The 23,489-nt window shown below is 40.2% G+C and overlaps 1 protein-coding gene across 1 annotated transcript in view; it reads right to left on the minus strand.

Moving 5' to 3' along the window:
- POLB (DNA polymerase beta) overlaps positions 1 to 23,071 on the minus strand; it is a 31,512-nt gene extending 8,441 nt beyond the window's left edge. The window contains exons 1-10 of the mRNA XM_008506953.2: positions 22,779 to 23,071; positions 22,403 to 22,460; positions 19,895 to 19,961; positions 9,503 to 9,577; positions 8,826 to 8,884; positions 7,316 to 7,365; positions 4,824 to 4,875; positions 2,933 to 2,987; positions 2,763 to 2,835; positions 98 to 168 (exon numbers count right to left, since the gene is read on the minus strand). Of these exons, the coding sequence (XP_008505175.1) occupies positions 98 to 168; positions 2,763 to 2,835; positions 2,933 to 2,987; positions 4,824 to 4,875; positions 7,316 to 7,365; positions 8,826 to 8,884; positions 9,503 to 9,577; positions 19,895 to 19,961; positions 22,403 to 22,460; positions 22,779 to 22,839 (621 nt within the window). The 5' untranslated portion in view covers positions 22,840 to 23,071. The remainder of the gene's footprint in view (positions 1 to 97; positions 169 to 2,762; positions 2,836 to 2,932; positions 2,988 to 4,823; positions 4,876 to 7,315; positions 7,366 to 8,825; positions 8,885 to 9,502; positions 9,578 to 19,894; positions 19,962 to 22,402; positions 22,461 to 22,778) is intronic.
- Positions 23,072 to 23,489: the final 418 nt, after the last annotated feature.

Consider the following 23,489-nt stretch of genomic DNA (forward strand, 5'->3'; position numbering starts at 1 on the left):
AACAAAAACTCCTTCTGAAAATACCCAACTATCATTTAGAAAATTATACTCACTGCTGTGTAAGACTCATCACATTTAATTATAAACTCTGAGGTACCTGTTTGGTTGATTCAGAGGTAAAGCTTGGATGGGTCAGAAGAACATCCATGTCGCCACTGGACTCTGCACCTGAGAGATGAAAGACTGTGTAGGGAATTCCGCACATACACTGACCACTTAGGCAAAGAGAGAGCCCAGGGGATGACACACATACAGAGCCTTACTTCTTAGAGCCTAACTTTCTATTTCACTGTGCTTCAGATTCAGAATTAGTTACAACATTTCACTTTTCTGTCCAACTATTCAGGTATATTGAAGTAAACAGCAGAATCTGGGATAACAACAGTAACTGGCATTAGATATACATTGCATACAATTCGTTAATTTAACATATTAAAATGCACCTAAGTAACTACTCAATAATGAATAAAAAGAACATGTAAAATTAGCTTTAAAATACATCTATGAACACTATATATCCAAAACCCCCAAATTAAACAATATGCTCTAACTCTGTAAAGGTTAATCATAAAACTCATTTCAACTCCTTAGGCCTGAACTCATTTCACGAGCGTTGGTGAAAATGACTCTCACAGTGCCAGGGATAAGAAGAACACAGCACTTTATAACGACTTAGGCTTTCGTTTTGACCCCCACTCTACGACAACCTAACTTCAGGTAGGTTGTATACAGCTGTTTAAACCTTTCGTTCACTGTAGTACTATGAAATTTTGTCTCCATTTATGTGGCTTTTTCCACTTTCAACGTCTTTTTCCAGTACTGCAGATGAGGACTGCATACTCCTCTAGGCCTCAGTTTCCCTGTCTAGAAACTACTAAAAACTACTGTGTAGGCCACTGTGCAACTAAGTAAGAACATACGCAAAACATCTATAATAGTGCTAGCACACAGCTGGCAGAAAATAATCCTGTTTATCTCCCTTCTTTGCAGTTTTATAAGTACATATATATAAAACGTACTTTTGGTCACTGAAAATCTAGCAGTGTCTCTGGATCATTATCCTACACATCAATAATCTTTAAGGAGACACTTAAACATAAAGATGACTAGACTGAAGTTGCTGATCCCAGGACATTCATGGAGTTATTTCAACAGAGAAAATTTTATTGTCTTCTTTTTTCTCATTTCTTTCTACTAAAAGCTGAACATCTTTCACCATTCACTTACTACCAAAAATGTATTACCCCATCCATTTACGAAACAAAAACAAACTACTTGAGCAAAAGAAGGGAGACAACTCAAGGGTCCGTTAAGAGAGACCAGATAACTAAAGTATGGAACATCCACACAAACCGAATGTTATGCTATAAAAAAGAAACAAGAGGCTCTCTATATACTGATCTGGAAAGATCTCCAGGATGTACTTTTAAGTGAAAAAAGTAAGGTGCAGCACTGTGTATATACCATGTTACCTTTGTAAAAGAAAGGGAGGGAGTGGAGGAAATCAAGAATGCATATTTATATTTATTTATATTTACATGCAGAAACATTGAAAGAATACACAAGAAAGTGGTTATCAATGGGACAGTGGTGGGAGGGAGTGGAAAAGAGTGAACAGGGACGGGGTAGAAGAAAGACTTCCTAGTGTATCCCTTATTTATATTAAAACATGTAACCATATAACCTTCTGAACAAAAGTAAAAATAAAACAGAAATATATAAATCAAAAAGGTTATGATATACAACTGAGCATGCATTTGGCTTGCTGTGCACCAAAGTCTATGTTTTGAAAATATGGATTCTAAGGCCCCACCTAAAAATATCCTTATTTAGTAGGTTTGTAACAGGATGCAGCAATGCATATATTTTAAAAAATTTCCTAGGTATTTCTGGTGCATAGACAGACCTGAACAACTGGTTAACTTTTATCCTCTCATTTTGCAAATATGAAAAATAGGATGTGGAGAGACAGACTTACTTAAAATCAGACAGTGATAGCAGGTTTAGCCTCAGAACCTAAGTCCTTTGGCCCCAATTCAGTGTTCTTTCTACTTATCAGCAATTACAAATTTAGTCCTTTTCTCTCCCCAACTCTAGATTCTTAGAGCAGCTACCCAGAGAATTTCTGATAGCCCATCACCGCTTCCTAAGCAAAACTCCAGAGGTGGCTAGAGATATTGTCAGATATCTATCCCAAAAGTTTTAAAGAAAGTTCTTCTGTTCCAATTTTTAAAGTTAATATTTTTAAATTTATATTACCCTTCTAAAATTTTGCCAGATAAGAGACTAGGATTGTGTGGGTCTCACTTTGCTTATATTTATTCACATAGTAAATCAAGATCTTCTGAAGAAACTCGTTGTTGTGAGAATTGGTTTTGAACTGGTGCTTCTGAGACCTTATTCTTAGATCCATTATGAAAAACTTAGGAAATGAAAAAAGTAAATTAAAAAAAATACTAACCACAGCTTCTCTAGCATCTAGCCAGACAACCACTACTAGGATTTTAACATACATAAAATTATTTTATAAATTGTATTAAAACTAGTCATTAAAATAGCATCGTATAATAAAATCTGGATGAATTTCATCAAATTTTTAATACATATTCCCATCCATAAACAAATAAACTTAGCTAATCCTACTGGGTCTTAGTACATCTATTAAGTAACACAAATTACACCTTTTTAATCCATGTTTTTCATATACGTTAGGCAATTTTAACATCAAGACATGAATAACCTAAGATTAGGAAGTATGTTACCTCTTCTGAAACTGCCACAGACTGTAGCAATGTATTCAGAATCCACTTTTTTAACTTCATTTAGTACAATATCCTAATAGAAGAAAAATTAAGTCAGTATTCTAAAAATGGTTTTTCACCAAGTGATATTCTCAATTCTCATCAAAGGATACAATTCAGCACACTCTTACTTGCATTTGTAACATCTCTTCACGAGGAATTCTTTTCTCAAAGTCCTCAAAATATCTATAAAGACAGAATAAGTAGACAGAAGGTTTCTTGTGAAATTTAAATCTTCTTTAAAACTTAAACTGCCTACCATATCAAGTGTCCTTATACCAGCAGATCATTCAAAAACCAAGACCAAAATTCATTAAGAAGACAACAGTAAAATTACGGAGTGGGGAAAGGTTTATTCCTTAACTCAGATCAAAATTCTTTAGTGTCATCCTTTGTGATATTCCAGATACTCCATCTATACTTATTTTAAATAAGCTTCACATTCACATTCCAAGAGTAAATAAATACATTTGTTAGTATGTTTGCAAGCTAGACTGCTCCCTACTGGCAAGTCAAGGGATTACATTTTATTGCTATTGAATCCTGCAAAATTATTATTTTGTGAATGAGCCCAGACAACATTATGTTGAGTAAAATAAGCCAGTCAGAAAAGATCACATATTGTATGATTTCATTTATATGAAACGTCCAGAACAGGCAAATCTATAGAGACAGAAAGCAGATGAGTGGTTACCAGGGGCTAGAGGGAGGGAGAGGTGGTTGGAGAGAAATGGGGAGCGATTGCTAATGGGTTTGGGCTCTTTTTGGGATAACAAAAATGTTCTAAAATTGACTGTAATGATGGTTGTACAACTCTGTGAATATACTAAAAACCATTACATTGTACACTTTAATGGGTGAATTGTATGGTAAATGAATTATATGTCAATAAGGCTATTATAAAAATATTGTCTCAGTATGAAGGAAGATCTAAGGAGCCAGCCCTGACGGCCTAGTGGTTAAAGCTTGGCACACTCCACTTTGGTGGCCCAGGTTCGCTTCCTGGGCACAGAACCACACCACTTGCCTGTCAGTAACCATGCTGGGGTGGTGGCTCACGAAGAAAAACTAGAAGGACCCAGACTATACAACTATGTCTTGGGGCTTTGGGGAGGGGGAAAAAAAGAGAGAAGATTGGCAACAGATGTTACCTCAGGGCAAAAAAAAGAAAAAGAAAAAACAACATCCAAGAATGATAAAGCATCTGTTCAAAATACCAATTCTCACAACAACCAAGTTTTTCAGAAGATCTCTATTTACTATGTAAATGCAAGAAAAGTGAGAACTACACTATCCTGTCTCTTACTGGCTCTAAGTTTTGGTAAGGCAGCATAAGTTTAAAAATATTAACGGTAAGGAAGGCACCAATAAGCAATCTCAGAAGGTTATTAGGACTGAGTCACCAACAAGACTGTTTAAGACTGGAGGATACATGCTTACGCATGCACATAGCTTATGCACCACCTACCGCAAATAATCAGTTAGAAAGGGGTTTCCAGACTGTATCTGGCACAAAAAATAATTACTGATGCTGACATACAACATGCTTACTAGTTATTCCTACATTGTTATTTAGGTGTTTAGGGTTTTTTCTTTTCTTTTTTTTAATTTAGTGTTTCATGTTCATGTCCTATCTTCTCAGGTAGACTCTAAACTTCTTAAGAGCTACATTGAACCTCTTTATATCCTTACCCCAGACATAGTGCAATGCTTTCTACAACGTAAGCACACAATCAACAGCTGCTGACTAACCGGTGCACTCACCTCTATGCATTTTAAAAGGAAGTTCCCTGCTAAAGTCAAGAGAATGAAGAAAATACTCAAAACAAGCAAACAAACTAGAAAGCAACAACAAACCATGAATATAGGCATATCCTCTACAGGAGTCCGCAACAAATTAGCATTTCTGAATAGGAAAATGGCTGTGTTCAGCTAAGTTGGAAGAATTATTATGGTGTATGGAAGAATAGCTATAAAAAATTTTACTTTCACATCTCAAATGTCAAAGGAAAATTAGCTTACTTCAGCCCAATTCGTTGATGATGGTTCAATTTGTCTTCATTTTTTCTGAGATCTGTATAGAAGATAAATAAAGTTGAGGTGATAATTTAAATATTATTGGGGAAAAAACGTTAAATTCAAAGATCCTTTTTACAACAAACTACCTGGAAAATACAGTGAAATGACCTTGAAAAGACAACAGAAAAAAATTTCAGACATTAAGCACTAGATAAAAGTGACTTCTTCAAATCAATGTAGTAAAACCTAACAGTAGATTTCATGATCATTTTTATTTACTGAATCAACATTTCAATTATAGTTACATGGAATAGTAGATAAAACATACCAAGATCATACCAAATTTCACAAGGCTGCAAAAAGCAGCCTTATAAGAACCTATATTGGGGGCCGGCCCCATGGCCAAGTGGTTAAATTCATGCGTTTGGCTTCAGCAGCTTGGGGTTCCGCTGGTTCAGATCCTGGGCAGGGACCTAGCACTGCTCATCAAGCCATGATGAGGTGGTGTTCCACATGATAGAACTAGAAGCACCTACAACTAGAATATACAGCTCTTTGCTGGGGCGCTTTGGAGAGAAGAAGAAAAAAAATGATTGGCAACAAATGTCAGGTGAGGGCCAATCTTAAAAAAAAAAGAACCTATATTGCTTAATTTATGGTTAATAGCAGCAATAGTAACCACAACTTCTGAATTGATTATGATTAACTAAGTTCATTCATTCTGTTCATTTGTTCATTCACTCCTTCATTCAATTAGTATTTCTTGAGTATCAATTTGTGAAGGCCCTGTACTAAAAATCCTGTTGAGGGGCCACCCCGTGGCCAAGTGGTTAAGTTCACGCGCTCCGCTTTGGCGGCCCAGGGTTTCACTAGTTCAGATCCTAGGCGTGGACATGGCACCACTCATCAGGCCACGGTGAGGTGGTGTCCCATATAGCACAACCAGAGGGACCTACAACTAGAATACACAACTATGTAATGGGGGGCTTTGGGGAGAATAAGAAAAAAAAAGAAGAAGAGATTGGCAACAGATGTTAGTTCAGGTGACAACCTTTAGAAAAAAAAAGAAATTAAAAAAAATCCTGTTGAAAGGAGAGGTATTGTCTTTATTTTTTAATTAAAAAACTGTCATATCATAACACCCTATCTTAAATCTAAAAGTGACTTAGTTCCATTTGAGTGTTCCTTTACTGGGCACGAGTACAGGAGTAAGCCTTGTTAAAGAAACAGCAGAAGATAAATATGCTTCAAATGCAATTCCTGCAGTCACCCTTATATTGACAAACAAATTCTCTCTGGAGATGCAAAGTGGAGAAAAATAAGCTGCTTTATGATACATGGAGCACATAATATTTCTCATAGTTGTGTGCACACAGAAAACACTAAAGTATGTGACTGAAAATGAAACAAATACTGAGTTTGTTATACAGATAGATATATTGATAGTTATATTACAAATATAATGTAAAAACCATTACAGTAGATCCTTGACACTCCCAAAGGATGGAACTGAAGACCTTGGAAAAACAAATTCTTGACATCTTTAACCAATGTTTCACTCAGATAAACTATACATGCCACAACAGTAAAGCACAAATCCTCTGAGATGCAGATGTAGTAGAATTCATTCTCTAGCTATAAGACTCACACAAATTCTTAACTCAGTAATATTACTAATCCAGCATGCCTCTTAAGAGTCAGTTACTATTTTTAAGTACTTATTAGGTACCAAGCACTCTGCTAAGTGCTTCACATACATTATTGCATTAAATCATATGAGGCAGAAACTGTGATACCATTTTGTAGCTGAGAAACGGAAGCACCACAGTCATTTATTCTAATAAAGTGGTGGAGACGGGATTCAAACCCAGGTCAGTCTCTCAAACCTGTCCTCCTGACCATTTGGGTTGCTTACCACTAGTTGAATTCACAAGTATTAATCCCCAAATGCCACAGATGTACTGTAAAGAATCCATACATATAGTATACACCCTTGAAAAGCATGAAGAGATAAATTAGATTTAAAGGCTTGCATATTAGGTTTAAAGAAAATGTTTTATACTTACTTGACTTAGGCTCTATTTTATCACTGAAAGCAAAAATTCCTTCAATAAGCACTGGAAGCCCCTTACAGAATTTTTCTCAATAAATATAACTCGCATTTTAGGCTGAATGTGTAAGACTTTGTTGTCTAGAATTTTATTACAGAAACAAAGGCAATTTAAATCATCTAAAAATCTGGAAATGAAATCACTGACTTTAAGCCAAGAAGTCACCTCTTGCTCTTCTTGATTTTCTTCTGAATTATAAACCAAACATGTCAAAGTGAGAACATAAACTATACTTTTTATCTATTCTCTTAGAGTTAAAAGAAAATCTTATCGTGTGTATCCACTAATTGAGAAAGAGTTTTTCAAGTTCTAGTTTGTTAGAGCATTAACGGTCCTTCAGAACCATATTTGACCTGGAATTAGTGACTTGTCGTACGTACTCACCTTCTAATGTTTTAATTCCTTCGTCTACAAACTTCCTTGCAGCAGATGGACTACAAAGAAAGAAGAGCATTATCTCAATATCAAGTGAAATTCAAGATCCTTGTAACAAATAACCAGTTACATCTTCTCTTGTCAAACATAAACAGTTATTACTATTAAGCTAAACAGGACTTGTTAAAAATGTTGCATTTGATAATGTTCAATTTTATCCAAAGAGGAGAATTCTTGACACCTCAATCTAGGAAGACAACCATGAACTTGGACGTGAAAAAGACATCTAAGCAGCTAGGCGTCATAATACCCATGTCCTTTATCCATAAAACGGACATACAGGCACCTGAAAACTATTCATTCAACCAAATGAGATTTACTGAGGGCCTGTTGTGTGTCAGATACTCTTCTAGGTGCTGAAAACAGAACAAGACTAAGGCAAATAAGAGCTCTGGTCTTACCTATTTACATTCCAGTGGGTAGAGAGAGACAATTAATAGATATATAAACAAATAAAAATATCAGGTAGATGAATTAAAATAGGGTAATATGACAGAGTGGCTGGTTTAGATTGGGTGGTGAGGGAAGGCCCCAGAGATGACATCTAAACTGAGATTTTAATGACAAGAGCCTTTGTACAGAAACTGTATGGTACAGAAACTGAGGTTCACATCAGGAAGGCAATGTGGCATAGAAGAAATAGAGCTGAACTGGGAGTCAGGTGGTATGGGTTCTAATTCTGGCTCTGCCACAGTGATCTCACTTTATGTACTCAGTTTCCTTGCCTGGAAAAAGAAGATAAGATAACACAAGTTCTCTAAAACAACTGCTAACATTTTATAATGGCCTTGGTTACCCAAGGAGTCATGCTCATTTTCAGTATACCAGATTTAAGAATTTAATATATTTTAGAATAACTTTCATCAAAATGTTGCCATTTAAAGGAACAATCATCCTATTTCTAAAAGAATGCCTCATTCTATAAAGATGAGAGTTAACTAAAGCATTACAGCCTTATTATTTCAATGTTAATCTTTACTTCGTCCAGTGTCAAAGAAGCCTCCTTTCATGCTAGCTCAAATCTTAAGATAAAGATTCCTTCATTAAAAAATATTTGAGTGCCTGGTCCAAATTCATATGCTAGGTGCTGTGGAAAGAAGCTTAAATGCTTAGATAAATATCATACTCAGAGAGGCAAAAAAGTCTGGAAAGACTGATAAAATGCACACAGAACAAGTGTTAGTGGAGCTAGAGGAAGGAGAGATTATTTCTGGCTGGGGCATCAGACCGGCGTCATGAAGGAGATAACGTCTGCCTTGCACGGGGCTTTTAAAGTAGAGGCAGCATCTGAAGAACTGGCCTCAGACATATAAGATATGCAAGAGTGAACTCCATGGGCAAATGCACAGAGGTGGAAAGGTGGAAAGTTTTGAAGAGAAACATAAAGTACTTTAGTTTGGCTGACATAAAAAAATAAAACCAACCTTACTTCTGTGTCTGCTTAAAAAATAGTTCTTACCCAATGCCACTAACTCGAGTCAGGAAATTGATGGATGAACTCGTATCATCCTGCCGAATCTTTAAGAAAAGAAAAGGTCTAACAATGATTTAGGAATGCTTTGAGGACTCAAATGATCTTATTGGAAATAACACCAATCTGCTAAGAGTCCCGAGGAGCCATCCACATTTGCCTAGATAACTCACACAGAAGTATTCAAATACCACTTCCATGGTTATAGGTGAATAACAGCAGGTGAAGATGTCTCATCCCGAATTTATCCAATACTTTAAAAAGGCTTATTCATAAAATGAGAATTCATTCATAAAATGACACGTACTATCATCAGGGTGAAATAAAACCATAAAAATGCTTAGGAGAGCTTAAGCATTAAAATTCTAAAAGATAATCTTCTAGTCAAAGTTTATAATCTCCCTTCTGAATGGTACTGAAAATAAGGAGCAAGTTCTAGCATATATGCTAACAGTCTCTTAAAAGCCACACAAAATAAGCAAACATTTTATAGGAACAACATTCACATTTTTAAAACCAGAATATATAAAGCCATAAACTCCACTCTCTCTTCCTTCTGTCTCACTAGGGTGCATGACATCAGTCACCCTGCAATGCTGCCACAAGATAGTTGCCATCAAGGCAGACATTAATCAAATAAGCAAACAAATAAGTTAAAATTTTACCTTTTCCAGTTTACGCAATTTTCCAGTCGCTAAAAACTCATCAATCTTCTCAGCAATTTTTGTTCCTACTCCAGGCTACATAGAAAATTAAAAATATACAAGTCATATAAATATAATATTTACCAAATCACTAAAAGATAAAGTCAAAAGTGGGAAATGAAAAACAAATGATCTTCACATGACCAGTTTTGAAATAAAGGTAACAGAAAATTGAGCTCCAGTAAAACTATATTCTTCCAAAGACAAAATTTTAAGTGACTGACAAAAGAGGAGCCCTAATAAAACAATTCTAAATGACTCTTGCTTTTTTAAAATTAAATTTTGTTGTAGAAAATTTAGAAAATATACAGTTGCATAAAGAAAAATACTAAAATCACTTGTTAATTTCATCACCCTGACAATTAAAATAACCTGTAACCTCATCACTTAACATCTGCTATATATTGACTCCTGTTTATATAAAAGCAGAATTATGTACATTGTGAAAATTAATAAACAGAAACTTCATTAAATTGGAGTTGGGAAGCCAAAGGGGAAGCTCTCATGCCCTCCATCAATAGCAGAGCCCAACAGGAAGAAGACAGACTTCCTCTTCTTGACCACGAAGAAGCTCAGCCAAAGAGAGACTGTCACAGCTCAGTCAAGCCACTGCAACTCCAACTCTTTGTTTACAACAGCACCCCCCAACTTCCTCTTTCCCTCTATAAAAGAGTTTCTCCTCTCTTGCTGCTCTGGGACTTGCACATTCTCACCATGGTTGCAGACCCCAAATTGCAATTCTTTGCTAATCCCAAATAACCCCTTGTTGCTGGAGAAATAACAGGCTGTCTATTTGTTTAAGGTCAACATTTTGGCAGCTTGTGCAAGGATCCAAAGAAGGCTCCTAAGGACTCCGAGGCTGGTGAGCAAACAGGTGTGGCCCCACAACAGGGCCCACTGAGCACGCTGCTTTTCTTGCAGACCCAGGAACTTGACGGTGAGACTTTTTCCCGGATCCCAGCTTCTGCCCTCTTTGGGTTTGAGGCTCTCTAGGCTTTATTTGAGATCTTTTTTTCCCCTGTGAAATTGTATTTATACTTTCTTTTACCAGGTACAATGTGGCATTTACTCTGTTTTCCGAGATCTATTTTAAGGCTTCGTCCTCTTCTGGTTAAGGCCATGTTTGTCTGCCAGGTACTAGGGTACTAGGGTCGCACTTCAGCCTGACTCTGAATCAGGCTGTTACTTGGAATTATGCTAGCTTTCCACCCAATTCCTTTTGGAACCAGACTGTTTCTTCTGAAGCTGTGCTAGCCATTGATCCAACTTTTGGCTGTTTCACCGGAACTGTATCAGTCCAGTTTTTGCCCTGACTCCTGGGAGCAGACTGCACCTTGGAACTGTGCAGATCGACCGTTGGTCTCATTTCACTTGGAAGTGGACCGTTCTTTGGAACTGCCTGATTCAACCTTTGGTCCACCTTACTGAAATCAGATTGTTCTGTTGGAAGTGGCTGGTATTAAGTCTGCAGGCCGTTTGGGCTGCGGAGCTGTTTGTTAATTATTTCTCTGCTCTAGAGAAAAACCTTTAAGAAATGAGATCCTAATTATCTAAATATTTTAAGGGTACTTCCCACAGGAAGCCCCGATGATTTTGTATTTAAAAACTTTGGTCATTCCTCATGCGCATTTCTAACTAAATGGACTGATTTAACCAAAAGTAATTTAGAATACCAATGGCCAACGTCGGGAACTTTTGAACTCCCCAAACTCACTTTCCTTAAAACCAAACTGAGGGGCCAGCACTGTGGCAGAGTGGTCAAGTTTGTGCACTCACTTTGGCAGCCCAGGGTTCAGTGGTTTGGATCCTAGGTGTGGACCTACACACCACTCATCAAGCCACGCTGTGGCAGCATCCCACACAGAGAAACTATAATGACCTACAATTAGGACACACAACTATGTACTGGGGCTTTGGGGAGGAAAAAAAACATACACACAAAAATCTCAAACTGAATAACCACAGCTCTGTAATTTCCAAAGCTGAATGGAATGCCTATTTCAATTGGTATTTTGAGGCTTCCAAATGTCACCAGGAGCCTAAAATTGCCTCTTGGCAAAATGAAATCAAGATCAGTGGAGGTAAACAAACGATTAAAGAAAGATAAAACGGCTTCCGAAGCCTCATATTCCTCTCGCCCACTCCTCACGCTCAGGCGCCCCTCTGGCATCCTCTTGCTCCCTCCCTTCCACACCCCTGCGCCTCCTCCATACCCTCAGGCCCCCACACTAACTCTCTGGCCAGACTTCCCCTTTCCCCTGAACCTCTCCTCACTCCCTCTTCCTTGGAACCTATCGGAAGCTGTCCCTTTAAAATTAAGCTTTCTGAGCATCCAAAGGCTAAACTCTTAATTTCTTATACTCCCTGGACTACAGCTGAACTGCAAGCCATAGTTAAAGATTTTCCAAAGGAATTGAAGATCCTCACCGATTTGCTGAGTCATTCAAACTTATCAACCCAGTTTCTCTCACTTATATCAGCTAGTTCATATGCTTGTCAGCGAAGGCCAGGCCCAGCATTGGATGAAAACCACTAACTGGAAAATCCTGAGAAGTCTCTAGAATTACAACCAGGAGATCAACTCGCTGACTTAGTGTATGATCAGGCTCAGGCAATCGCTAGACGACTTCCTCGGGCCATTCCTAGGGCTTTCCCAAAGCCTGCTGATTGGAACGCAACTCAGGCTCGTGCACAAAAACCTGATGAACCTGTTCATGACTATTACAATCAACTTCAGATTGTTTTTAAAGGAAACTCCGGTCTCCCTTAGAAGTTGGTTCCATCCAGGTAGCTTCTAATTCTATGTTGATTAATAGGCTGAAGCAGGACCTTTCCCTTCTGGTAAAAAGGACCAGGATGGAATGGGAACCTGTGTCCAATCCAGATTTGGTTAATCTGGCAAACCAACTGTCCCCCACTCCAGATGAGGCACCTAAAAGAGAGACTGCTAAAATTCTTAACCTTCAACTCCAGCAAATGAAGGCCCTTTAATGAAACCAAAAATCTCCTAGTTTCTGTTATTATTGCAAAGAGCCAGGACACTGGAAAAGAGATTGTTATAAATGTAAATGCTTCACACACCTTCAGCCCTCTAACCAGCCTTTCCAATGTCCTCCAAATTCCCAATGACGGGCTCCAAGGAACTACAGGGGCTCTTCCCAATCCTCCCTCTTAAGTGGCTTTAAGAAACGTTTCTCCAGACTGGAGATGAATCTCTCTGTTAACTGACAACAGAACCACACTCTCGGCGCTCAACTCCACTACTGTAAAGCAGCCCCGCCTCGGAGGACTAAAACAGTTCAAAAAGTGGGGATTTCTAATAAACCTAGACCGGTTCCTCTCTGAACCTATTCCCTTTTGTTTAGGCCCTTTGAGAGAAACACACCCTTTTCTCCTTAGTTCCTCCACCCAATCCATCTTTTAGGCCAAGACTTCTTGGAAAAATATCATGCTGGAATTTCTCCTGAAAGGAGAAAATAATTCTGGAATTTGATAGTCATTATCAAAACAGCCAATCAGGTGAATTAAACAACACTGACATCTTTCATTTGCTCTGTCTCTGATGGTACTAGAGTTCTATAAACATGGATCACTTGTCCCTATTGTATCAGCTACCATCCTCCTAAGGGGCCAAATCTCCAAGTGATATTGACAAAATTCACAGTGCACCTGCCATCAAGATTCAAACAGATTTCTCAAAAACCTTTCCCCAGAATTAATCAATACCCTATAAGTAAAGAAGCCCTTCAAAGAATAAAGCCCATAATAGAGGATTACAAGGCTCAAGGCCTCTCTATCCCTTGTACTAGTTCCTACAATACTCCCATTTTATCTGTGAGGAAAAACCAAGGGCCAAAGGTAAAGGTGTGTCCAGGATCTCCAAGCAATAAACAACACTGTTATCCCTTGACACCCTATTGTTCCCAACCCTCACATGCTACTAACATCTATTCCCACTGGAAGCAAATTCTTTACGGTAAGTGATTTATGCAGTGCATCCTTTAGTATGCCAGTTGATGAAGCTAGCCAATACCCTTTTGCCTTCACTTTGGAAGGAAAACAATTCATCTGGACAGTAATGCTTTACATTTTTACTGAGGGCCCTTGTTTCTCAGAAAATCCTGAAGGCTGATCTGGATGATATAAAGTTTCCTAAGGACTCCACTGTGTTGCAGTATGTGGATGATTTGCTTCTTTGCTCTCCCTCCCAAGTCTCCTGACAGAAGACAGCATCCACTTGCTAAAGCTTTTAGCCTTAAAGGCACATAAGGTCACCAAGGAGAAACTGCGGTTTGCCCAAATCCAAGTTCAATACTTAGGGCATCTGATATCAGAACGAGGGCTACAGCTAGATCCAGATAGGCTTCACGGTGCCCTGAGTTTCCCAAAACGCAAAACTAAGCATCTGCTGTGTGGTTTTCTCGGGCTATTTGGATTCCAATTTTCTCTTTTATGGCCAATTCAAAGAACCACCACCTCAATCCAATTTTATGGGAACTGGACAACACAGCCTTTAAGGCCTTGAAGTTTGATGAACCCACCCGCCCTTGGACATTCAATTATCAGATTCCCTTTTCCCTATTTGTATATCAACAGGAAGGGAATGCCTTTGGGGTATGCACCCAAAACACAGGGACTACTATCAACTCACAGGGCATTCTAGCCAGCAACTGGCCCCTGTGGCACAGGGATACCCACTTTGCCTCAGAGTCATTGCTGCCACCGCCCTTTTGGTTAAGGCCAAGAAATTGTTGTGGGATGCCCTTTAACCATTATTGTAGTACTTCTCATGCAGTAGAAGCCCTACTGAATTCTCATCACACTCAACATACTTGTCAGCCACCTCACCTCCTACGATATCCTTTTGTTAACTGCTCCTCACGTAACTCTTTCAAGCTGTAATGACCTTAATCCTGCTACGCTTCTCCCCTTTGTTGCCAATGAAGTCCCTCACGACTGCTTAACGCTGACGGATCCCCTCCTGACCCCTCCTGACGATCTGCAGGAGACCCCTCTGGGCAATGCCGACTTCTCATGGTTCACTGACGGTTCTCCTTTAAAGGGTGACCATGGCAAACACTGTGCTGGGTATGCTACGGCCACTCCTTTTGATATTACTGAGGCAGCAGCTTTACCTATGGCTAGTTCAGCCCAACAGGCTGAATTCTACGCTCTGACACAGGCTTGTACTTTAGCCAAAGGCAACACTGCCAACATTTATACTGAGATTAGACACGACTTCAGATTAGCTCATGATTTTGGAACGTTCTGGAAGCAACGTGGCTTCCTTGTTTCCAGCGGAAATAAAACAAAAAATGGCCCCTGTGTTCTGGAATTATTAGATGCTATACTTTTACCTCCCGCTTTAGCTATTAATAAGATTCTGGGGCATTCTAAACTTGACTCTCTGGAAGCTAAAGGAAATCACCTTGCTGACATTTCCACAAGAAACGCAGTAAAGGAACCAACAGCAGCCAAAGGGATATTTCCCCAAATGATAAGTTAGAAAAACTGGCTAGAGAAGCCCAGCAATTGGGTTCAGAAAGGGAAAACAAGATTGGAAATTCAAGTTATTGGTTTGATTAAAAGACAAAGCTCTCCAACAACCCAGTCCTAGCAGAGACTCTACAATTCCCGCTCCTAACCACTGTACAGACAAAACCATTGGTCTACTGAAAAAATGACAGCACTCATGAATCAGTATTGGTGGGGAAATATGAACAAGGCCGCAAAAAATGCCTACCCGACTTGTCCAAAATACAATCCAGAGAAGCCTGTTCATAACGGCTCCCAGATATTTTAAACTGCCTAATGGACCATTCAAGGTTTGGCAAATGGATTTCATACAGCTTCCCCCCTCTCATGGAGATAAATATGCTTTAGTCCTGGTCTGCATGTTTTCTCGCTGGACTGAAGGCTTCCCTTGCAGACAGGCACCGCCTCTTCGGCAGCTGAAGTCTTTCTGGAAAGGATTATCCCACCCGGGGACCTCCTCTCAGGCTTCACAGTGATCGTGGAACCCATTTTACCAGTGAGGGACTTCAACAAGTCTGCACTGTTTGGCCGGTTTCACAACACTTTCACTTTCACTGAACTTACCACCTTCAATCCTCTGGTTTAGTTAAATGCACCAACGGCATCATTAAGACTCAACTGGCATAATTTGTAGAGACCCTCCAGATGCCTTGGCCAAAAGCATTGCCGTTGGTCCTTCTAAATCTCAGATCCACCCCCTCTGGAACTCACAAACTCTCGCCCTTAGAGATAATCACAGGACGCCCAATGCGCTTGGCTCCTGCCTCTTTTGACCCACAGGCTGATGAAGGAGCTACACTCCAGTACGGCAAAGGCCTAACGGCTTCTATTAAAAGTAACCGTGCTCTGGTGGAGCAGTCTTTCACAGCGCACTCCAGCGAGACGAAGACCTTAAGCATCACACCTTGCAAACTGGAGATTCTGTCTATTGGAAAAGACACCTCCAGAAGGACTCTCTTCAACCTCGCTGGAAAGGCGCCTGTCAGGTGCTGTTACTAACCCTTGTGCTGCCAAACTCCAGGGCCTAGACTCTTGGATTCATGTGACACACCTAAAGAAGGCACCAAGCCCTGACTTGACCTGCACATCATCTGGTGACTTAAAAGCAAAGATTTCCTGGAATTGAAGCAGATGACGTCTGTCAGACAGCTTTCCCAAGACGTCCAGACCAGGCCTGCTGGAAGTTTGTCTGCCAAACCTTTGACGATGACTTAAGGCTTCAAATGATCTCCCACGCCTACGACGGTAACACATGGACTTTAGAAAAGAGAAATGCCTGAGAGCTCCCCCTTCTACCCCTCCTTGTTACCTGAAGGTGACCTCAATAGGTTTCCAATCTGTGCAGTTTCCCTCTGACATGGGCCACCATACTCAGGAAAGGTCCTTCCTGGCATTAAGGGACAAAAGGCTGCTGAAATAGGGAAAACCTAGCTTGATGAGTGATGATTTCAGAGAAAGATCTCTATGAAAAGGGGAAATATGGAAATTAATAAATAGAAACCTCATTAAACTGGAGTTGAAAGGCCAAAAGGGGGAGCTCTCATGCCCTACATTGATAGCAGAGCTCAAAAGGAAAAATAAAAAGACTTCCTCTTCTAACCAGCAAGCTCAGCCAATGAGAGACTGTCACAACTCAACCAATGAAAAGCTACTACAACTCAAACTGTTTACAATAGCCTTCCAACTTCCTCCTCCCCTCTATAAAAGAGTTTCTCTTCCCTTGATGCTCAGGGACTTGCCCCTGGCTCACCATGGTTGCAGACCCTGAATTGCAATTCTCTGCTGATCCTGAATAAACTCATTTGTGCTGGAAAAATAACTGGCTGTCTGTTTGCTTAAGGTCAACAATATGTGTATATATATATACATATATATACACATATATATGTATGTATATATACACACACACACACTTTTTTCTTACAAAACCAGAATTGTACTGCATTGCAAAGTGTTTTTTAACTTAAAAATATGTCTCAAACAAATTTCCATAACAGTAAATACAACTACAATATCTTTAATGGCTGCATAGTATATCGTTGTATGAATGTATCATAATTTACTTAAATATCCTATAGGAGAACATTTAGATGGCTGCCAATTTTTGACATTATAACAATGCTATGATGAACTTTCTCTAGAACAGATGTTCTCAAGCTTTGCAGATATCAGCATTGCCTGTGGGATGTGTTAAAGTCCCACCCCAGAGTTTCTGATTCAATAGGTTGCACGTCTAACAAGTTTCCAGGTGACGCTGCTGCTGCTGGTCTAGGTAGCACACTTTGAGAACACTGCTCTAAAACTGCACAGTCTAATATGGTAGCCAACAGCCACATGTTACCATTTAAGTTTACATTAGTTAAAATTAAAAATCCCTCAGTCACACTAGCCACATTTCAAGAGCTCAACAGCAAAATGTGGCTCACGTTTACCGTACTGGATGGCACTGCTCTAGAATACAAGCTCTAAGAGAGCAGAGATCCTGTCTTTTCTCTACTTTATCCCTAGCATCTGGTGAATACCTGGCATAGAGGTGCTCAAAAAGAATGTATCCTTGTATACACATATCTCTACTGGTTTCCTTAGGATAAACGCCTCAACGTGGAATTGCTGGAACAAAGGATATATACATCTTGTCAACATTCTGCCACGCTATCCTTCAGAAAGGCTGTAAACAACCAACACTTTGATCAGCAGTACAGAAGTGTCTTTTTCCACATCTTTATCCACAGTGCACATTATATTTCATAATTCAATAGGCACTATACAGCATCTTATTTTAATCTGCAACTCTGATTACTAGTGAAGTAGAACTTTTTTTTAATGTTTATTGGCCCTTTTTAGTTAAATGTTCAACATGCATAACAACATGTGTGCCAGTTATTTCCTACTGTCTCTTAGCCCCAAGTTCACCCTTCTATATTCTTGATTTATTTAATGTTTAATAAGTTCCCAAAACTACTGCATGCATATTCAAGTTTTGAAAGTAGCAATTACCAGATAGAAATGAACAAAAGATTTAGAAAGCAGAATAGATTAGAAAAGGGGACCTGCTTAGGTTTCTCATTTCCTCTGTCAGAAGATACACACTGACCTAAAGCAGTGTAGGCCCAGGCTATTTTCTACACCTAACATTAAGGAATAAAAGGCTAAACATTCTGGAAATTTCAGATTTCTAGAATTATTGAGAAGCACTCATCACCAGAGAGTAGGTCTGTAATTCTTAAAATAATAGTGAAAAGGAATAATAAGATATTTTCATATTAAGTCCTGTCTTATAAGGAATTTTGGATACATCTGTGTTCTTTCTAGGGAAATACCATAAGCTCAGATTCAGGATGAAGTGCATTAGAGTTTGTCAGAAGTTTGCCTCTAATAAATGAGCAGGTTATTTACAATGAACATAAAAAAGGAAATTCAACGGGCATAAAAGGGGAACAGAATGGATGCAGAAGTGGCTCCAGAGGTTAACACTGGGTCAGTTCACCAAGATAGAAACTCAGAATTGAAGTCTAGTGTATTTATAACTTGCTTGGCTAGTCTATTGGGGGAGGATATACTGATGTTGAGAACTGTTTATTGCACAAAGGATTTAAAACCTATATACACAGCAGAGCATAACTTGTAGTGAGTAATAAATTCAAGTGAAGATGTGGCACATGATTAATATGGATAATTTGTCACTCAGTCATAAGATGTACAAGATTTATGGTAATGTTATGACTCTGGAAAGTGAAAATATAAGGACAGTTATGGTTCATACTCTGAAGGTTCTCACAAGAAAATTAAGCACAATCAAATATTAATACCTAAATTCTAGAGGGCTTTTATGAAGCACAAATGGGTAAAGAACAGAAGAAGGTGATAACTATCAGGACCTGGACTAATCAAAATCCGCGTTAGTTTGAGATCTTTAACAAAAGATGAAAAAGACATGGTCCTTAATTTTGAGGAACTTAGAATTGTTAGTGAGATTTAGAACAATCTGAATATCAATAGGTAGATTTTCCTAGGATATTCTTAGCAATGCTAATACAAATTACCAAGAGATGTGACCCTCTACAAACTGTGACACTACTAGCACACAGGACTTCAGAGAAATTACAGAGAACAGGGCTAAATGCCATAATATACAAAGGAGCTTACTCATGCACTTATTAGTAGATATCTCTTTGGGAATACTAACTCTTACTAACTCACATAAGTTTCTGTACCTGGCCATCAGGAAAAAAACAGGTGGGGGTCAGACATGCTAGTACAACTCTGTCACCATACCCTTCTTGAGGACTAACACTCAAGCTGAAATTCACTGTGAGGGTGAGTACATATATATACAGCAACGTAGAGGAAGAAAACTGTAATTGCGTATATTTAAAAAAATTTTAATCTACCCCCTCCCCCAATAAAAACATTTTGAGCTTGAAAAAGTATGCTTGAAACAGCCTTAATATTATTTCAAGAAATCAGGAGCAGGGAAATCCTGTGTGGGTCAAGGCAGCTTCAGAGAAGCAAATTTAGTTTCATGGGAACCCAACAAATGTGTGGATTCTTGGGGCCGGCCCACGGCCAATGGTTAAGTTTGCATGCTCCGCTTTGGTAGCCCAGCGTTTCCCCGGTTCGGATCCTGGGCACAGACATGGCACCGCTCGTCGAGCCATGCTGAGGTGGCATCCCACATGCCACAACTAGAAGGACCCACAACTAAAAATACACAACTATGTACCGGGGGGCTTTGGGAGAAAAAGGAAAAATAAAATCTTAATAAATAGATAAATAAAAATGTGTGGATTCTTCAATCAACCTGCTCACTAAACTTACCAATTTCTTAGCTTCCGCTCCACTCTTTATTTTGTGTGGGTATTTTGCTATCACAGATGCTGCTTTTCTAAAGGAACAAAAAAAGGGAAAATCAATGAGAAATCCAGTGAGGTCTTAATTTTTCTTAAACTGGAATACACATACAAGCAAATATGCAGCTTAAACTTTCACCAAGACAACTAATTTTCCACACCCATGTAAAACTTAAAAATTCAAATAAGCTGACAGACCACCCTCATTTCTAACTTTTAGAAGTACCTTGAAATCCTTACACTTGCAGATAATGTGATTTTCACTATATACGTAAAACTAGGGAAATTCAGGAAACTAGTAGCCTTTCCTTTTTGGGATTAAGTGGAAAACATCATTGGGCCTTTTTTTTTTTTTTAACAGTTTTTAGAAGCTGTTCATAATTCTCTTTCATAAAAATGTGTCACCTAGTAGCATTTGAACTACTAGATGCCAAACTGGCTTAGGGATGGCTATTTTTAAATCCGTGGTTTCCCTGCATTCCCCTATGTTCTGGGGTTGAGGGGCGGTCTTCTTTTTAGAAGTGGTTCTCTCAGTTCTCCTTTCTTTCCATTGCTCTCATTTCAGTTCCGCATAAAGCAGTGACCTGTGATTCTCGTCCATCTCCACACATCCAGCTCAGTAATCTGGTGGCAGATTGGGTACACCTTAGGAGCTCACTGACGGTATCCTGTCTATAATTTCAATGTTAAATGTAGTTTAGCATTGATGGTGATAAAAAGTAACAGTACATCTAAGTCTAAAGCATAAATACTGGATAGTCTTTGGAGCCTTGGTTTTTCATTCTATTCTAGCACAAATAAACCTTTAGATTTGGATTTCAACTTCTCTATTAGGATATTACTGATGATGAGTCTGGAAAGGTAGGTTGAGGGCAGTTTGTAGAGGGAATTGTTTCATTAAAGGCAAGTAGTTCCAGATAATTGGTACTATGGGACAAAGCCTGAAAGGGAAGAATTAGACCATGAAAGCCCTTTTGTATGCCACAATGAAGCTGGGCTTTATCAAGATAAAGAGGAAATATTTAATTAGCTGATATTGAAGAATGACAATATCAGGTAACTATTTTCAAAAGAATCCTTTGGCCACAATCAAGAGAGATGTATACTGGGGTGGGAGGAGCATTCAGGGGCGGCAGGGCAACACCTGCTTTTCTAGACCCTATCCCATAACCAAACTGAATTACTGACTTCCTAGAAAATGTTATGTCCCTTCATGTATCAGTGCCTTGGCACATTTTGCTTCCTTTCTCTAGATTGTTCTTCTTCTCACTAATTGCCTGGTGGGCTCCTTCAAAACTAAACATCTCCTCTCTGAAGCCTGCTGTGACTCAAATACAATATAAGGTTGAATCACTCTCTGATTTCTAGACCCTCAAATGTGTGGATGATAGTACAATTATTTTACACAGGAAGTCAAAGGAGGTAAGGAAAGGAGAGAGTGTAATCAGTTTTGAATTATGTTGAGTGGGAAGGGAAGGAGGGAGTTTTGAAAGAGTAGAGATAAAGGTAATACAGGCCTAAATGTGAAGAAATCTAGAGAAAAGTCCAATGAGATAGAGATTTGGAGTGACTGACATAACTGGTATCCAAAGCCAAGAATGGTAAGATTGCCAGGGAAAGCACGAAAGTGAGAAAAGAGGGCTATGGGCAAACCTCTGGGAACCACCAACACAAAAAGATAATTTAGAAGAGGTGAAAGAATTGGAGGTTGTGCATCCCGGAAGTCAACAGTAAGACCCAAATGGAATGAGGTGGTGGTGAATGCCACTGAGAGTCCAGTAAGATGGGATGCAGGTGAGAGCATTTTCAGAAGAATGGCAGGTTGGCAACTATACTGCAATGAGACAAGGAATGACTTGGGATGAAGAAATCCAGGCAAGAAACACAGATTATTCAAGAAGGATAACTGTAAAGTGGAGGAAAGACATAAGGTGCTAGCTGGAGGGTGGAGGAAAGTCAAGAAGATTGCTTTACTTTGCTTTTAAGAACTGCAGGACTTGGGTGTGTTTATAGGCTAAGGAGCAGAAGCAGGGGAATATGGCAACAATGGCTAGGATAAGGCTCCTGGTGAGATGAACAAGAACCCGATCCAAAAACGTGACAGGATCAGCCACAGACCAACCAGCTGGAAAGCCCTCATTTCTTGAATCACATCTATTTGACAGCACGGACTTCATCCACTGTCTTTCATTATGGCTTAAAATCGTACTGCATTTTCAGTAATTCACGTCTGATGAGAGGAAAATACATATCAGCCTATTTTCAATCAGAATTGGGAACTGCTCAGGATTGATCCTACACAGCTCTGCCCAAATTCTCCCAGAAATGCCGCAGAAAGGTACCACTAGAGTCAATACCCTCAGTTCCTGGTTTTTCCTCCTCTTGCAGATGGTCCAAATATCCACTGGACCCTCAGCCCTGTTAACTGCCACACGTCCCAGAACGCATGCTACCAGAGCATGCTGCACCGTCCCACCTGTAAGCATTGTACTTGTGGATTGCCTGGTTCACGTTCTTCTCAAAGTTTGCGAGTTCTGAAAAGGTAACAAGAGGCTCAGGTGAACAAGAACCACGAGCAAACAAATGAGAACTGAGTTTCCCGGAAAGCGGACGAAACAGCCTCTCAGCGGACAGTGACCCCCGGCTTCTACACGGGCCAGGCCAGGCGGTGACCCGAGTGACCAGCAGGACTGACAATCAGCCACTGGCGCCGAAGGAAGATCCGCACGGAAGACTCCCCGCTGCGAGGGGCCGAGCCCATCCCCTGGGCGGTCGGGCCGCGAGAAGGAAGGGAAGGCGATGGGGTAGGAGGAAAGGAGAAGGAAGCCGGCGGCGCCCGGCCCGGGGCTGACCTGTGAGCATGTCGGTGATTCCCTCGTTGAGAGTCTCCTGTGGCGCCTTCCGTTTGCTCATGGTGGCCTGCGCCTGAGGGCCGCAGAGGGCTCAGGGCCAGGGACTGGCCCCCTCTCCCAGCTCTAAGGTGGGGCCGGGACCCGAAGAGGGCGTAGCACCCACCCACCCGGCAAAGCCGGCGCGACGCGCGGAACAATGGCTGCCTCTGACAGGAGGCGCGGCGCGCGGCGCGCTGGTGACGTCACGCGGGGCGGGGCCGGGCGGGGCTGGGCGGGGCCGGGGCGGCGCTCCCCTAGCGAACAAGAAAAGCAAACCTGGAGGGTGGGGCAGAGTGAGGAAGGAACCCGGCCGGAACTCGGACTTGGCAGGGGGCAGAGGGACGCCTCAGGACCACACCCCGTGGGGTTCCTCTGGGAAGACCGAGATTCTTAGCCTAAGACATTATGTCTGTTTTCCCACCCGGTACGCTTCTCGGCACTCCTCTCCCTAGAAGGGGGAAAAGAGGAGTCCGATTTTGACGTCAGAACTTCAGATGGTGGAGTATATAAGATGGTGAGGCTGGGGACAGGATACTGAAGACTGCTCTCATGCACGTATCGTATCTGCACAATAATAGTTACTGAGTACATGACGTATTTTATACGTGATACGAGGCAACCCCGGCGTCATAGTTACTGTCAAAACTTTCAGTAAGAGTGTGGTGCGGTCCA

The sequence above is a fragment of the Equus przewalskii genome, chromosome 28 (genome assembly GCF_037783145.1).
Source record: "Equus przewalskii isolate Varuska chromosome 28, EquPr2, whole genome shotgun sequence".
In the NCBI taxonomy this organism is placed as follows: Eukaryota; Metazoa; Chordata; class Mammalia; order Perissodactyla; family Equidae; genus Equus; species Equus przewalskii.